Genomic DNA, 17,856 nt, shown 5'->3' with positions numbered 1-17,856 from the left:
CTTTCCGGCTCAACGGGACTGTTTTGTTGACTTTTATTGTCTGTTAACTATCTGGCTGTATATAGACAAAAGCTGTGAAAATGTTAACCTTTGACCTAGAAATAACATCTTGGGCAATGAAGCTGAGGAAAATAACCCAGTGCAAGAAGTCATCTATACAGGGACATGGTGAGTCATGATGCCTGCAAGAGAAAAACCGGAAGTATCCTGAGGAGCTGGTTCCAAGTGTGGAAAGCGTATTAATAAGGTGGACATTCATTTTTGTCCAGCCACATACTACTTTATGATCATTTCCTATGTGACTGTGAGAAAAGTACTGAGTGGAGCAATCAATATATGTTCTTCCACTGTCCCTCCATAGCCTAGAAGCACAGGCCCTGACAACACTAACTACCCTAGTTCTTAGAGGCAGGAATTTCTTAGAGTCTTTGCCAATGAAGACTTACCAATAGAAGGCTCTGAGCAAGTTACCTGAGGTACGTTACCTATCTCCTCCCTATAATGGTCTTAGGAACAGCTGTCTTTGAGACAAAGCTGAAGGAAAAAGAGAGGAGGAGGACCTACTCCATATCACAGTGCTTGTCAGCAGTAAAGCCAAACACTGAATACAATGTTATGCCTTTCTGTCCTGTAATGGGATGCTCACGCTGGTAATCATACACTGAAGCTCGGAGTACAGGAAGCTCAGGGATCACCCAGCCAGCTTGTAACTGCAGCTGTTCCACTGTACAATAGCTGCCACATATAATAGGAACAGCCGATAAATCAACAGATAGAATACATAAGTTAAATAATTTTAAAACTGCACCTCTCACTGTACCTGGAGCTCGATCTTATGGACACGTTGACCAATCAACCAGCTCCTATGATCTACTCATCTCTCTCTCTCTCTGTCTACCCCCCCAACTTCCCCCCAACTCCAGCACTGAGGTTACACTGTGCCTGGCTTTTACATGGGTCCTGGGAATCCAAAGTCAAGTTATAATGTTTGCACATCAAGCACTTTACCCACCAAGCAATTTCTCCAGCCCTCTGCTGTATCATCTCAAGCAGCCCAGGCTGGCCTCAACTCACTGTGTAGCTGTAGGTGACCTTAAAAACCTAATTGCCCCTGCCTCTACTTCTGAAGTGTTGTGATTACAGGCATGCTTATTTAGTAAGCCACAACTGGCTTATTTTCTAATATTATAAACATATCCTTTAAACTATAGAAACTGGGCAGCAATGGTGCTTGTCTTTAATCCCAGCACTCAGGATGCAGAGGCAGGGGAGTCTCTAAGTTGAAGTCCAGCCTGGTCTACAGATTGAGTTCCAGGACAGCTAGGGCTACACAGAGAGACCTTGTCTCAAAACAACAACAAACAATACAAGTAGGGGTTAAACCTTTCTTGAGGTCTAGGCCATTACTATTCTTAGAAAAGGTAGGGACAGGGATGATGGCTCAGAGAATCTGTGTCTGGGCTTTGCCAAACCACGTGACCCTGATCAAATCTCTACACACATCAGAAGCCTGAGGCTGCTCAATCTGCAAATCAATCACCTTTAAAGAACTTCCAGCCCCGCCTTATCTGTAATCTGAACAATTGCTTATAGCTGCAATGGTCCACTAAAACAGCCACCTCTTTTCTGGCACCTTGTGTAGGGCAGAAAGGCTGCCGCAGCCTCTGTAGTCCAACTCTAATATGATTCTGGGCTCTCAAGTCCACATTTTACAGCTTTGGCTATTGCCAGCTTAACTTTCAGCTGTCCGTCCTTCACGCTCTAACTTTCATACGTAATAGCTTCTTTTTCCCTAAGTAGGCTTAGTGAGTGGACTCTATATCTGCACGGTCTCTCCACCCAAACACTGAACTGAACACATCATATATGCATTACTGTGATTACTTTAGTCCTACCTGCACTTCGGTTACATGTCATGATCTCTATTTTATAAATATGAAAACCAAAGATCCAGTCAGGTTAGCTGCCCCGAGCTGTAAGCAGCAGAGCTCTGACTCAAAGGCAGGTTACATCAATGGCAAGAAGAGGTCTACTGCGACCAGCTTCATTGAACGCTGATTAGAACAGTGAGTTAATTAAAAGTCTTCCAGTTGAAGCCAGAATCTAAGACTTCTAAAGATTGTCATAAATGATGTGTAGCTTGAAAAACAGTGTTTAATAAATACATTTTATGTCTTCCTCTATCGAGAGGTGAGAATGTTTTTCTCACTATTTTCTAGATACATTATTTTTTTTTCCAACTAAGCGAATTTTGTGTAAACCCCTGAGCGGTGGGCCTTTAGGTAGCAGGTATGAGCAAGAATGTCAAAGGGCTTATTGTTAACAAGATAGGCAAAACATTTGCATTGTTTGCTGAAGTTGCTGAGACATTTATTAAACGTGACAGGGAAAACAATTAAATTCTTTGCACGCTAGATGTACAAGAATCCTGGTAAACTGTTTTTATCTTTCTCATTATTTTTCTCTTCAATGCAGTCATTAAGTAGAACTGTGTATTCAAAATGCCTGAGAATTTCAGTATGGAGACATCTGAGCTACTGCATAAGTAGAATCCAGCTTCTCTAAAGGGCTAACAGTGATGTGTGCAGAAAGCTTCTCTCTGGGGCTAATACGAACGAGTGCAGTAATTACGTCATGTTCTCTCCTTAAGTCATCTCTGGGAGAACCCACAGCTTTCTGTAGAGGCTTATGCTGAGCTGCAGAGCTCAAGCCCTGCTCTGCCCTGGTGCAGGAGAATTGCTGTATTTTACTGAATCTCTAAGGCAAAAAAAAAAAAATGTAGAGTAACCCCAAATTCTCAGCCATCACAAATAATAGAATCACAAACACTGCTTCTGTGGCGGACTGACTTAAGACGTGCTGACTTTCCTTAGCTAGCAAGTGCTTCATCAAATTTGAAGGTCAAATGCCGGAAAATCTAATAGCTCCTGCTGAACCTACCTATTGGAGTATCAGTAAGTGACAAAATTATTCTTCTGCCACCTCCCTAGTAGGTATTGCATACATGATTAAGAGAAAGTTGACTCCTGACATTACAGCTCCAACCAGAAAACACTGCAAAACTAAACAGATGCTGTGAGGTAACTGAGAGAGGAAACAGCCAGCCTTGGTTAACGCTGGATCCCCAACAGAGGGATGTCCAATAGCTGAACAGCCAGGAGAGGATAATGGTGTCAGGAAATGAGAGGTGACAAATCTGAGGGTAAGGGGGGGGTCTTCCCTTTCATCCCCCTACATTAGATAGCAAGTAAACCTGGGAAACCTGACTGGGGACCTCCTAGTTCATTGATAGTGCTCACTCAGTCACACCGCTGGATTCTGAAGACCAAAAATCAGAAAACAGATGTCTAGCATAGCATCCTATTTCTCATCATCAAACTTCTCATGGCACCTGGAACTGCCTAAGATTCTGATTGGTTAACTGTCCCCTTCAAGACCAAGTGTCAGAAGAGGGGCTGGGAACGCGCCTTTGCAAAATTCAAAGCAGTTGCTGCTTCCCTTATCTGTAGTAATGGTCCCCATGGGGAAAGCAGGATGGGACAGGCTGGGGACAAGTGAAGACTCACTTAGACAAGGTGGTTATGATCATGACAAGCAGGGCCTAGGACAGAGTTGGGGACTCGGGGTATCTGCCATTTAGAAAGCTGGGGTTCCGTGGTGGCTGAGAATTTAAAGGTGGGGCTTTGCACTTGCCCAGAGTCTGGTTTTGGTGGGAGGGTGGGGTGGCAGGGTAAAAAGACCAGTTGTCCATGGACTCAGGCATACCTAGCTAAGACTGGGACAAGGACAGAGGGGATGTCCAATAGCCAAACAGCTAGGAGAGGATAATGATGACAGGAAGCGGGAGGTGACAAATCTGAAGGTAAGGGGGCCTTCCCTTTCATCCCCATACATCAGACAGCTAGTAAACAGTTTGACTACATGTATTCCCTTGCCTTTCCAGAAATTCTCTTGATTATCCCGAGGCCACTGCTCATACACAAAGGCTAGCTGCCTTAAAGTCTTCAATGTCGATACACATGGTTACTAAGGACATTCCTTCATTGCTCAGAATAACTGTCTTTCTCTGGCATAACTGAGGTCTGAATGTCATTGCTCACTCCTCTCTTCCCACTCCACTTACTTTCTCAAGCCTTCTTCCTCTCTAATAGCCACTTGTAGCTCCATCTTCTTCCTGATCTTGCCCAACCACCTGCATTTCTGCACCAGTTGTACTTGTACTATCCAACGATTTACTTCCTATCTGCATTCTTGTAAAAGCTCTGAGGTCAAACCTATCCTCTCCCTGCCACCCACAAGCAGAAACTTCATGGGATTTAATCTTTATGATTTCTGTGCCAGGTGCATATAAAGTACTAGACAAAGTCTCTGGAAAGAAATACTCTAAAACACATGCACATAGAAGGAAATCAACTTTGCAACATTAATGTCACACACACACACACACACACACACACACACACACACACACACACAAACTGATCAAAGCATTACCCATCCATCCATCAGTTATCATCAGTCTACCCTGTCCTGTTTGAGGAGGAGGAGGTTGCAGTCAAATACAGGATACAGGAAACTAGGGTCAGGAACTGGATTGTGCTTCCCTTTGAGTATTCAGAATCTTCCACAAACTGTAATAGTCAGCAGACAACTTGATAGTATAATTAATCAACTCACAGGCACTGCTTACCATGAAGACAAGGCCAAGCAGAAACCAGGTAACCTCCCAAACTACCATCACCACAAACATTTATTTTTAAATATGTGGTCAATGCAAAAACCATAGAGTGTTATGTCCTTTGGTAGAGCATGCCTTGCTATTGGCAAAGGCTTTGTCAGACATTTCCTCATGCAGAAGGCCAGATAGCCCACAGAGTTTGGCAGCAGGAATGGGAAAGTTTGCTGAATTTGGAAGTAGGACAGTTGGACTCAAATCTTGTCTTCACCACTTCCTGTCAGGATGACCTTGAAAAAAAAAGCCGTTGGGTGCACATCTCCATTTCCTCCTCTGTGAAGCAGAGATAAGATCATCTTCTTCTTGCCTTGCAGACAAAAGGATGGGGAGAAATGGCAGAGGTGGGAGGAAACAATGGACTACCTACTGTGCAACAATCCTTGTAATGCATTGTTTAATTCTCACCTCCTCTGGCAATGCCCCCTTACTCCTTGCTCATCTCAAGAAGTCCCTGGGAGTCAAAAATAAAGTAACTTTTCCGAGATGAACCATTGGAATTTAGCTACTCCTGCTTAACCCCACCCCCATCTTCATAAAGCCATAATGTTCCGAAGTAAGACCACATCTACAATATACTGATCTAAGTATACTGGTGGAGACAGGGTAAGGACTAAGGTCACAGAGTATGTCAGAGGCAAGGATGGAACTAGAAGCCAGCTTTCCCAATCCCTGACCCTTTGACGCCTTTCACTTAACCATGCTGCCCCCAGGACTCAGGAAAAGACAGAGAGATGCACTGCTTATTTATTCAGACCAGCTGTTCCAAGTCTATTTTAAGATGAGCACTTTGAAAATCATGGAAGGTTGGTATCAAGTGTATCATTAAATATTCCATATTAATTGACCCTTTAGAAAATTCCCATGTGAACAGCACATGCTGCTCGCTTCCTATTATGGAAGCAGCTCAAAGGCCAACTTCTACAACACATACTTTGAAAGGACACTCAGACAGCCAGCACAAAACACAATTCTAATATTTTTTTTCACGAGAATCAAAAGCAATGCATTTTTGCTGATCTTTGTTCTGTCCACTAACTGCCAAAGACAAAACAAAGCCAAAATATAGATTAGATTGGCCACAGCACTATTCAAAGTCTGTACTCATGAGCCCTGGGGGTTTGGGAGGCTGAGCGAAGGCCTGTAGAGGGCCTGTAGAATAGCTACACACTCCACATAATGGCTAATAATGGGTATATGAATTAATAAGTATAGCTACAACACAGAGGGGACCATGTCGTGACATTCATTTAAAGCAGTGGTGCTTCTGGCTCCCAGGTAAATAAATATAAGCATGCCTAACTCTAGACTCAACATTAAACCATATACTCTGGCCCAGCTGTCACAAAGCACAATATTAACTAGCCCACATTAATTTCCTACATTTTCCTATATGGTTGTATTCTCTTTCCCCATCACGCATCTGCTAAATACCTGACCCTACTTTACTCTGAATAGTGAGGTACATGGTATTGAATCATACAAATGCAGTATTAGATACCTCGAACCAACATGACATTTCAGTATCTGACAAGCACAGAGCATCATTAACAACATCTGCAGGCCAGTCAGAGAACACTCCAGCAAAGTTGCATCACAGAGAGCAATGCAGTGAGGAAGCGAACACCTCTCTCCATTTGATGCATAGCTGTGCCACAAGCCTTAGCATGAGAATTGAGTTCACATTAAATCTTCTAACTCAAACCTTGACTCCTCTACGAACCACTTCTTAGTACACATAACTAATCCCCTCTAGGCCTCAGAGCGTCTACTGTTCATAGTGTCTGCCTCTTTGAATAAGAAAATATGTGTCAGGTGCCTCTTAAGTGAGACTTAGAGTCCTTGGGCAGGCTTCTAAGGAAGTGGTGGTGATGGTTATTGTAAAATGTCTCCACATCTAGTGTGCACTTGTGGCCAGTCGCAGACCTAGTTCACTCAGGCAGAATGCCTTTTGGTTAGGTCTATTTTAGAGAATAAGAGAGCTCAAGAAATAGCAGTTTCTAGCTGGGTGGTGGTGGCGCACACCTTTAATCCCAGCACTTGGGAGGCAGAGGCAGGCAAGATTTCTGAGTTTGAGGCCAGCCTGGTCTACAGAGTGAGTTCCAGGACAGCCAAGGCTACACAAAGAAACCCCGTCTCGCAAAAAAAAAGAAAGAAAGAAAGAAAAAAGGAAAGAAAGAAAGAAAGAAAGAAAGAAAGGAAGGAAGGAAGGAAGGAAGGAAGGAAGGAAGGAAGGAAGGAAGAAAAAGAGAGAGAGGGAGAAAGAGAGAAAGAAAGAAAGAAACAAACAAACAAACAAAGAGAGGGGGGAGAGAGAGAGAGAGAAATAGCAGGTTCCCATCACTTTCAAAAAGTCTACTCAGTTGTAAAGCAGAAGGGTAACATTATCTGCAATGATCATCAGTAGCACAGAATGGGCTGAAATCTGAGGTTTATAATAACACAGAGAGAGCTGAATATGTCATAATATTCATATAGTTATCTTTGAAAGGACTGTAAACAAAGAGTCACCATTTCCAACCCATTAATGAATTTCTCTTATGTGTGTCTGTTCATTGTGATTCCTTGTGGCAAAATCCAAACACACATTATCAGTAAGTTAGTCTATGGCAGGCTCAAGCCAAGTCACAGCGTGGCAGGGAGATGAACAAGAAAACAAAAAAATCCTGTAAAACAAGGCATGCCACACTGGCCTATGCACACCAGGTTACTGCACAAAGCAGCATGCACCCAGTCACACCTGAAAAGGAACTCAGGAAAGACCCCTGACTCAAAACAACGCTGGACCAAATCCTCAAGCAAATGAGGAGGAGCTCTGGAAGCAGAGGAAACGGCACCCAAATCTGCACACTGATATTTAAAAGCACAGTTCATCCATGAAAGCATAAAAGAGTCAGGGGTACCAATGGGGAAGAGCCTTACAAGATCGAACAGGACCAGACCATGGGTACTTATATACTCTCAAACGATTCTGGAGTTAATCTGAGGCCCATCAGGAACCATCTAAACAGTTGGAAGGAAGTTCAGTAACCACTTATCTTCCCCAGTGGTACAGGTCAAAACCAGAGTTGCTCTTCATGTAGCCAATGTTCATCAGCATTGTGATTTTACCTTGCAAGTATACCCTGAATCGAATAATGGAAACAACACGTGTGCTTGCAAATGAAAGGATACTGAAGAGAACTGAGGATATAGGAGAGTCTGAGAGGAAGGGTAGAAGAGAAACTTTCTTTGTTTTGTTTTATCTTTTCCCCATGAAGACTGATCATTCACTCATGGTACAAGAGAGACTGTACCACCCATGGGCACAAAGGCAGGCATGGGAGGTGAAGAGAGCCTTCCTTTGATTTTGTCTGTTTTCCCAGCAGACCAGGCAGCAACGACATCAGTGTAAAAGAAAGATGGAGGAGAAGGAAGTGACGGAGGCTACATGAAAGGGAAGAAAATGCACTAAGGAATCACTTTGGACAGTCAGAAAATAAATGACTAGAACAGTTCTCCAAGGGTTTAGTGTCAAAACTCCTTTACATTCTTTAAAACACTGACTACTGAGATCTGTTAGCAGCTTGCGTTTGTGGCGGTCGCAACTCTATCAATGCTTGACATACTCAAATTCAAAACTGAGCGCTCTTCATACACAAGTACATAGTCCATCAGGAGTTACAGCAATAGCATCAGTGATATGCAGCCTTCAGAAAACTCCAGTGGGAAGATGCTGTGTTAATATTATAAATGGGGTCAGGCTTAGGAACACATAAAGGCCTCTCTGAAACTGCCTGGAGTCCCAGGCTTTGAGGTCACCTCGTCGAGATCATCAGAATTGACAAGATAGGGTAGATGAGGTTTAGGGACCATGAACTTCACATAAGAAGAGTCCCTGTGGTATAGTTCTCTTCTATCACCTTTAGCAGCTCAACTGAAGGCAGGCAATAAGTAACAGACTGGATTTAGCCAGGGTTCTGTTTACCCGAAGGAACATGATAAATAAGTGAAGCCAGGAAAGTATTCGGAAGGGCTCTGGAAAGCGAGCTGTGTAGGAAGGAAGCAAAGCCATGACAGCAGTGAGGAGGTGGGAGAGGCAAAGAGTTCAAAAGATCACTGGGTTTTAGGTATTAGCAGAATAAGCCAGAAAGAAAGGGGTAGTGACCGAGTGGGATGCTCGAAACTGAGACACCGGAGGGGAACTGGTAAGAGACCCGTTCAACATCCCAAACTGAACGTGATCTCTCCCAGCCTCCCAAGCTTCAAACTAGGGCTCAACCTAGGTCAGATCTACCCTGTCCACATTCACAGGTCCCAAGGGCCTGTCCACTGCAGGTATGAACTACTTCTCTAGGCTTCTATATCCCTCTCCAGCCTTTTACTCACTGCCCCCCCTTTTCTGGCCTCACCCTCTCTTGATTCAGCTCTACGCACACCCTTGTCCATGCCCAATATTGCCACAGCTAATACATCCTGACCGTCATTGAGTTTTCTACCATGTCCAGGCTTTACCCAGGAGAGAACTGTCACAATGGAAGCAGATATAAGCTGCCAATGTAAATTCAGAGTCCATAGCGATTCATGAACACTACGGATGTCATGAGATAATCCAGGGAAGAGAATATGACCTGAATATAACTGAGGTTGAAGATGTGAATGTGTTCAAGGAATATTTAGATAAAAGGAGCTGTCAAAGAAAACTGGGCAGGAATAACAGACATAAGAGAAGTGTTAAGAGAGCAGAGCAGGAAGGGAGGAGGAAGGCAGTGGTCAGTTCCACCATAGAATTGATGGAAAATGATGAAAGTAGGGAAGATCTAGGGATTCATACACTGCATAAATCTTATTTAAATGACAAAATATCCCACTGCAAATATATATATATGTGTGTGTGTGTGTATACCTATATCTATAGTTATATATATGCATATATACACATATATGTATACCTATACATATTATACACATATATGTATGTATATATGTATAATATATGTGTATTATTATTATATTATATTAATATGTATATTAATATATGTAACATATGTATATTATTATATGTAACATACATATATATGTAAAATGAGAGAGAGAGAAAGAGAGAGAGAGAGAAGAAAAGCACCCTCAGTGTTCTCAACCAGGACATCCATGGGATGATAGTTTCACAGATAAAGCCTCAGTTTCTATAAAACTCTGATTGAGCCACCAACTAGGCCATCAAAGCAAATGTTTAACATATGGTACCCACGTTGCATGAGAAGGCAATGATCAGCGTGGACTTTACAATTACAGAGGAAGATGATCCAAAAGAACCCTGTAACAGATAAAAAGGTAGCTGGCTTCTGGGAAAGATAAAATAATGATATTCTTCTGAGTGAATTAGAAGTGTAACCAAGACACCACTCTTCTTGGACAATGAGCGCATTGTGTCCCTCCCTTCTCTTTAACCTAATAATATATACACACCACCACTTTATGTGGGAGGCAGAAAGTGCAGACATGTAATACACACAGCGGTCTGGAGTGACACAATTAGAGGGTTGTTAAGTATACAGTTAAGTGCAAAAGAAATAAAGTTCTTCCTGTAACTCTGACAGTGACATAATAATGGCACTGGGTACTAGCAGGTGGGAGCGTTAGCCCTGGGTACCACAATCAGTCATTCTATAACAAAAGCCACATCACTAATTCTCCACTTACAGGAGAGAAATTAACGTGGAAAGTGGTAACTCTTGAGTTGAAATGGTATTCAGAAGAAAACCTTTAGGAACATATTTGAATTTATATCGTTTATGTTTGCTCACAGGCAAATACTTTTCCACACATATGCACATATATATACAAGAATAGTGTAGTATACAACTGGCATAACCTTTTATGCTTTGTTTCTTGCTTTTGAGACATGGTTTCATATAGCCAAGTCTGGCCTTGAACTCCTGATCTTCCTGCCTCCAGTTCACAAATGCTGGAACTGTAGTTATACACAACACCTGGCTTAAAATCTGAATAAATCCAAAGGTGTTTTTAGTGGTTATAAAACAAACTCTCTATATACTAAGAAAATAACTTCTTTTTCAGTCCTTTTTCTCTACTAGCGACTACCTCAATTTCCTACTCTCTTTTTAACAAAATTAACCTCAAAGAAATATTTACACCTGGGAACCTGTTTTCTCCTCATCTCTCTGCTCCTCCATATGTTCTTTGCCTTCCAGCCTATCAAATTTCTCTCTTGTCAAGGTCACCAAAGAACTTTAGTCTGTGCAAATCAATATTCTATCCTGGGTCCTCCCTTCCTTGATATACCAACAGCACTAGACACATCAGATCGCTCCAGTCCTTTATTCTCTTAGAACCCCACTCCATGGATTGCCTCCTGACCCAAAGTCATCCCTCTCGGCTCTCCTCCAGGACGCAGATCCCTAATGTTCGTTCATGCTCTCTGTCCTCCTTCACCCCCCCTCAGTAGATGCTATCATCCAACCTCGTTTTCTCAGAGGCTGCCTATACTTTCGGGGCGCCAAAATCCGTATCTACATCTTCCACCTCTCCAGTCACGTGCTCAATCTCTTCTGGGTGGCTACTGGACACTGAAGCATGCCAGTTTCTGGTCTTCCTCCCTTTCTTCCTCAAACATCCAAACACTATTTTTCTCTTCATCTCTCCATCTCTGAATATGGCAGCTCTATCATTCCAGCAGCTCAGGCCAGACTCTTGGAGTCACCATTGATTCCCATCTCCCCCTCACACCTTCCCAGCTGAGCACACCAGTGTAGCCAGCTGCTCTCTACCCTCTAAATGCATGCAGAACTCTATCATTTCACCACCGACTACTCCTATTCTGGTCATGGCTGCTAGGCCTTTTGCTTGAATGGCATCACAGGCCCAAGCTTTCCATCCTGGCAAAAGAATAGCCAGAGTGTTCCTGCTAAAAAGGTAAGTTAGGTCACGTCATGACTTCACTCAGACCTTCCCTCAGGGTGAAAGTCAAAGCTAACATAAGGACCACCAAGTACCCCTTTCTCCCCCAAATACATTCCTTCTATTCTATCCTCCCTCTCCTCTGGCTTCCCAGGCCTTCTTGCTAGTCTAGTGCGCCTGGAGCTAATTGCCTCAGGGCCTTCCCATTTGTATACCCTCTCCTGAGAATATTCTTTTGGTTCGTTTGATTTGGTTTCAGACACCTACATTCCTACATTCCCTGGCTCCCTTCAGGTTCTGCCTAATTATCACCTTCCTGGAGAAGGCTCTCTTACATAACCTACCTTCTCTGAAATGACATTTCTCTCTGTTCTCTTAGGCAGCTTCGGATGGCCTCGCTGAACCTTAAATCACACAGTCGTCTATTTCTTTATGGTCTATCTTGTCAACACCACGAGCATCCCTTTAAGGAAAAGACTCTGTGGCATTTGTTTGGTGCTAAAACTCAGTGTCCTAGATAGGGCTCTTTGTAAGAACACATAACTGTTTGTTGGTGGAACTCTTCAAGGATGAACAATTCATCTTAAGAAAATTCCAGGTTTCTCCAGACTATATACAGTGGCCATAAACCTATAAACATATAAGAATACTATTCCAAGGCATAGGGTGGTCCAAATAAATAAAATAATACTTCTGAAATAATCACAGCAATTACAAATCTCAATTAGTTTTAGACACTGAGAGAGCCCTTCTTAGCCACTAAAAATAACATTAAGCCACTAGGCCCATCCCCTCTTCGCAAGGACACAATGATCAATAGAGCTCCTCAACGAACCACTAATGTACATTATGTCCCAGTCATAATACTGTTTGTGATGAAAAACAAGTCTGTCTAATATATATAAATATAAAAGTATTGTATTTCTAGTGGTCATCAGAAATCTACTTAACTTTGTATTAATTTTTATAATACACCTTGTTAAATATAAAACAAATATGGCAATTACTTTTTGTTTTGTTTTGTTTAAGCCAAGATTTGCCTGAAACTCACTACCTAGCCAAGCATGACTTTGAAATCTTTGTCCCCGCTGCCTGCAACTTCTGAGTGCCAAACACTCTAGTAACAGGCATGTGCTACCATTTGCGTGTAACTTCCCTAAGCCATTATGAATAAAAGCAAAATCTATATTGGTATTTTCTAAGTATTCTTTTCTTATTGAATATCACCATCTTATCAAGATGGTAACACCAGAAAGATACTGTGGTCCACAGCTAGGAAGACCAATAAGCAGGAGAGGTAGGGCCTCCTTTTTTATGTTTCTGTTTTGAAGATTAAGCTAGCTTATGAATCCTGCAATATCCAAACTTATAACTGAACAATTTTCATTTACAGTGTTATTTGTGTTTTAATGCAAACATGACAGAAGGCTAAAATAACACCCCACTCACTGGAATAAACACCCTTATTAAAAAAGGCTGCTCATTTTATAGTGTCTTTGGGAAAAGTACCCACACACACATACAGAGAGAGACAGAAGGAGAAAGAGAGAGAAAGAGAGAGAGAGGGAGAGAGGGGGGAGAAGGGGAGGGAGGGAGGGAGGGAGGGAGAGAGAGAGAGAGAGAGAGAGAGAGAGAGAGAGAGAGAGAGAGGCAGGCAGTAAGCAAAACAACAAATAAAATCCCCTTTATTGACATTTGTCAAAACATTTTCTGTATACCCAAATCTCTCAGGTATGCTCTTCTAGTTACTTCCCACTCTGGAAGCTCATGTGTCATAAGGAAATTATATATTTCAAATAATTATCTTCAACAGGAAAAAAAGTCAGGCATAGAAAGACTGACTTAGAAATAGCAAAAACGAAACAAAAAATAGTACCAGGAAGGTCATCTCTAACTTCAGAAGAGCAAGTTCAGCTGGGATGCAGATCACCATTAGCAAAGTACATTTGGGAGCTGGAATTGTAAACAGAGGAAAACGTGGTTCTACAAAAGGCAGTTGATGCAAACTATGGGAGGAAGCCAAGCAAACCCTTCCTGAAGAGATGGGGACCTGGAGGGAGTCAGGGGACAGGGAAGAGTGATGCTTAGACAGAAGTGGGAAGGCCCCCAGCATAGAAGACACCAAGTACGCCAGGGCTAGCTTCTTCCTCAGGCACTATGAAGACAGCTGATAGGGTAGGAAACTCATAACCAGGAACAACCAGGGCCTTTCCCAAGAAAGTTACATGAGGCAGAAATATTTACAGATGAACTTGTACTACTACAAAGGAACTTGTAGGTCTTTGCGATTTAAATTTGTAATTGTATCCTAATACCCTAAAATAACAATTTAGGTAATTTTACTAATACTGAACATTTACTAAGCATGTGCTGAGTATTGTGGGCATGTTATATGACACCTTATTTCACAAAAGCATTTACTAAGTCTCATTTAATGATATAATAAAAGCCTATGTTATGCAAATGTATATGCCTAGCTCTTAACCTCTCTGTAGTGGAGCCAAGAATAAAGAAGGATATAAAAACAAATGCCCTACACTTAGGACTTGCTTTTCAGGACCATGTTTGAGAAGAAACCCTCTCCCCAAGTTCATCACAAGAGAAATCACGGAGTTTGGAGCCAGAAAGCTCAGAGCGGGGCTGACTTAAAAACTCACAAGAAAAATCTAAGGAAGAGTCAGTTCACTGCCCTACTTACCTCATTACAATCTAGTGGTTTATTGATATCAGTGTAATAATTCCTTGAGGGTGAGTATCTTGGTATGTTCACTGTGGTGGCCTCAGCAGGGAATAGAAATCTTAGAGAATTGTGCCTGCTCCATTTCATTAATGATGCTTATAATGATCCTCAGTCATCAAACTGATTACTTTATAGATAATGTATTTAAGAGAAGAGAGAGGAGAGTGCATTTGACAAAATCCCAGCCACTGTTAGCCATCAAAGAAAGGTTTGAATGTCAAAGAATGCCCAACTATCCAAAACAGAAGGAAGGGAGGGAGGGAGAGAGGGAGAAAAAGGGAAGAAAAGGAAAGGAAGGAAAAAAGAAAGAAGAAAGAAATTTGATTATTAAGGACGCTTTAATGAGTAACTGCTCAAAATTCCAGACACTAAACTTCAAGGAAATATGCACAGTACGTGGCATCAGAACACAAGAATTCATGCTGTTACTGAGACTACTAATCAATGGAATTGGAGATCTAGTAACTGACTCCTGTGCATGGCACAACCTTATTCCTAACAGTAACTCTGACAGTACGGAAACAACTACTGAACCCCTCCACAGGACTATCCATAGTTGCCACAATTATGGGCAAGTCCACAGAATTAGCAATCACCCATCATTCAGGTTTGTAAGAGAGTCTACAATAATTGATCCTTATTTTAAACATATATGGCACTCACTACTTATATGTCTGTTTTTTTTTTCTTGGGGACTGCCTACCAACTGGCTGAAGGCAAGTCATCAGGGGACGCAGAATTTGAAGTGAGGAGCGACCCTGATGAAACACTGACAACCAGGGCAGAGTGTGGGAGTTCCTGCTTTATATTAAACTGTATAAGGTCATTTCTTTCTGCAAGGACACAGCTCTGGTTAAGTGGCTGAGGCTCTGAATCACAGTGTGTGTGTGTGTGTGTGTGTGTGTGTGTGTGTGTGTGTGTGTGCGTGCGCGCATGTGTGTGAAAGAGAAAATAGAAGTTCTGAGTTGTGTTGAACATCCTCTGAACAGAAACTTTCCGACAGGCCCAGAAAAGCAGCACTGAGCTGCACTGTGGCTTTTTGAGCTGTCTCTGAGGAGCCCACTGCCTTCTGTGCCTTCCAGGGCTGGATTGTAATCAGAACCCCCAAAGAGGTATCTCCAAGCTAAGGCCTCAGGAGCCTAACTGCCTTCCCGCTACCTGAGCACAAGCCCCAGTGAAAGAAAACAGAATCTCCAGTAAATCTCACTTCCTGCCGCTGTTGAGGAAGGTTGGGCTGACTCTCCTAACGTTTTCAGACAAGCTATAAACACAACCCTCCAGTTTGCTAACAGGCCACAGGCATAGGGGGGCGGGGTGGGGAACTTCAGGAAGGCTCTCTGTGTCCCTCTCGGTTTATTTCCTCTGAGCAGATAACGGTACCAAACGCCCTCCACTTCCTAGAGTCCTCATGTATGGCATAGTTCCTCTTTCCAAAACGTGGGGACCAAATGAAAGCAAAAAAACAAGTCAAAGCGAAATTACCCCCATCGCTTCCTCTCATCCCTTTTCATGGTTATTTTAGAGCCGGCTCCCTCTTTGTGTTCACACACACACACACACACACACACACACACACACACGGGGGGGGGGTGCAGTAAGGTGAAACGCGCCCTAAGATAACTTATTTCTTCCCGCCTCCCAGAAACCATTAGGATTCCATACACCATCACTGGACGCAAGGCTTTTAGTTCTGCTTAGAAGCTAAGTCATTTCAAGGCAAGTGAGGAAAAGCCCCCAAGCTGAGAACTGAGAGGCAGGGCAAAGCGGAGCGCACCTAGATGTTTGCATTTAAACAAAGAAATTATCCGGATGATTAATGGGAGCCTCTGACGGGCCGCGGGGTCGCGGGGTGGCTTCCATACCTGGGACATCTGGGGCCTCAGGTTGATCTCCTTCAGATTGATGGAGTGTGGCCGCAGGTTGTTGAGCAGCTGGCAGAGCAGGACTCCATCGCGGAGGGTCTGCGCCAGGTCGAACACCTGAGCCGAGTCCCAGGTCACCCGATGGTTGGCGGGCAGCACTTTGCAGTGGATGAGCCACTGAGCGCACTGCTTCCAAGGCTCCATGTCCGACGGCTCCCGGACCCGGCCCGGCCGGGGCGGGCGGCGACTCCTAGGTAGCCGCCGCGGAGCGTCAGCGCCCCGCCGACGCCAGTCGCGCCACTGGCCCCTGGGTCGCTCTGCCTTTCTGGAGCGGGCGCCGCTGCCGGCGGCTCTGGGACACCGCGTGGGACTCGCCTCGAGTCCCCGCCCGGATGCGCCGCGGCCGGGCCGCCGCTGCAGCTGCGAGTGCGGCGCGCTCTCGGTGCGCCCCGGCCGGCTCGGCTGAGCACTGGCTTCCGACTGGCGAGCCCGGCGCCCCGCGACTGAGCATGCCCAGCGCGCCTGGCCGGTCTGTGCGGTCCGCGAGTCCCTGGAGGCGCGGGTGCGAGAGTGCCCGCCGCCCTGGCTTGGGGTAGGGGGCTGAGGGCGGGGCGGCTGGGGGTGGAGCGGACCGAGTCGGGGCGGCGGCCACAAAGGGGATCCCGGCGCCCCCGCCCGCCCTTGAACCCTCGGATGCGCGGAGCTTGCACAACCCTGGGGCGTCCAGGGATTAGCCCATTGGCGCGGCTTCCTGGGAAGTGTGGCTGAACACTGAGATTCGCAGGGGTGTCCCCCAGGACACCCCAAACAATGAATGCAATTTAAATTAAGCGGGTCTCAGAGGAGTCGAGGCTTAACTGGGACACAGGGAACCTGGAGAGAAAGGAGATGTGCACTCCGCGCATCTGGAGAACGCTGCGTGGAAAGTTTGTGATCTGCCCCTGGTCCCGCCTCCTCCAGGTCAGTCCTCAGCCCATTCCTCCAAGTTAGTTTCTTCTAAGGATGTTTTGACACCTTGAAAGTGCGTGACGTGGGGACAGCTGCAGCTTCAGCCTAGGTGGAGGGAAAGAGGTGGGGCTTGCATATCTCCCAGGCTTGGAACTGTTCACTAAAGCAGTCCAGCGCCTTTTGCTGATCCTCAAAAACCTGCCTGGGGCGGGGGGGGGGGGGGGGGGTTTACAGGCCGGTGACACAGAGCAAGAGCGCGCATGCGTAGGTGGCTTGCCACCAGGTTTAAGCTCAAATCGCTTCAGCACAGAGAGACTCCAGGTCAGCATATTTGGAGAACCCTGGGGAAAATCAGAAAGTGCCCCCCCGACACACACACACACACACACACACACACACACGCACACACACATCAACTCTGTCATACTGAGGCAAGGTACTTCCTGTTTTTATTTTATTCCCACTGTCCTCCTAAGCTGAAGTGTGCTTAAGCTATATGTAGCAATATATAACTACACTGAACTCTGACAGTACCCTGTAAATGCCCTCTTCAATAGTCTTTTTTTTTTAGTTGAAATCCAAGTTGGTGGGGTTTTATATTTTGTTGTTGTTGTTGTTGTTGTTGTTGTTGTTGTTGCTTAATTAGATATTTGTAGCTCAAATTTTCCATTGTG

General features: G+C 44.3%; 1 protein-coding gene across 1 annotated transcript in view; it reads right to left on the bottom strand.

Moving 5' to 3' along the window:
- Vav3 (vav guanine nucleotide exchange factor 3) overlaps positions 1 to 16,788 on the bottom strand; it is a 343,048-nt gene extending 326,260 nt beyond the window's left edge. Inside the window, exon 1 of the mRNA XM_031375228.1 lies at positions 16,235 to 16,788. Within this exon, the coding sequence (XP_031231088.1) occupies positions 16,235 to 16,438 (204 nt within the window). The 5' untranslated portion in view covers positions 16,439 to 16,788. The remainder of the gene's footprint in view (positions 1 to 16,234) is intronic.
- Positions 16,789 to 17,856: the final 1,068 nt, after the last annotated feature.

Source organism: Mastomys coucha, unplaced genomic scaffold, assembly GCF_008632895.1.
Source record: "Mastomys coucha isolate ucsf_1 unplaced genomic scaffold, UCSF_Mcou_1 pScaffold16, whole genome shotgun sequence".
In the NCBI taxonomy this organism is placed as follows: Eukaryota; Metazoa; Chordata; class Mammalia; order Rodentia; family Muridae; genus Mastomys; species Mastomys coucha.
This window is presented reverse-complemented; position numbering and strand designations above follow the sequence as displayed.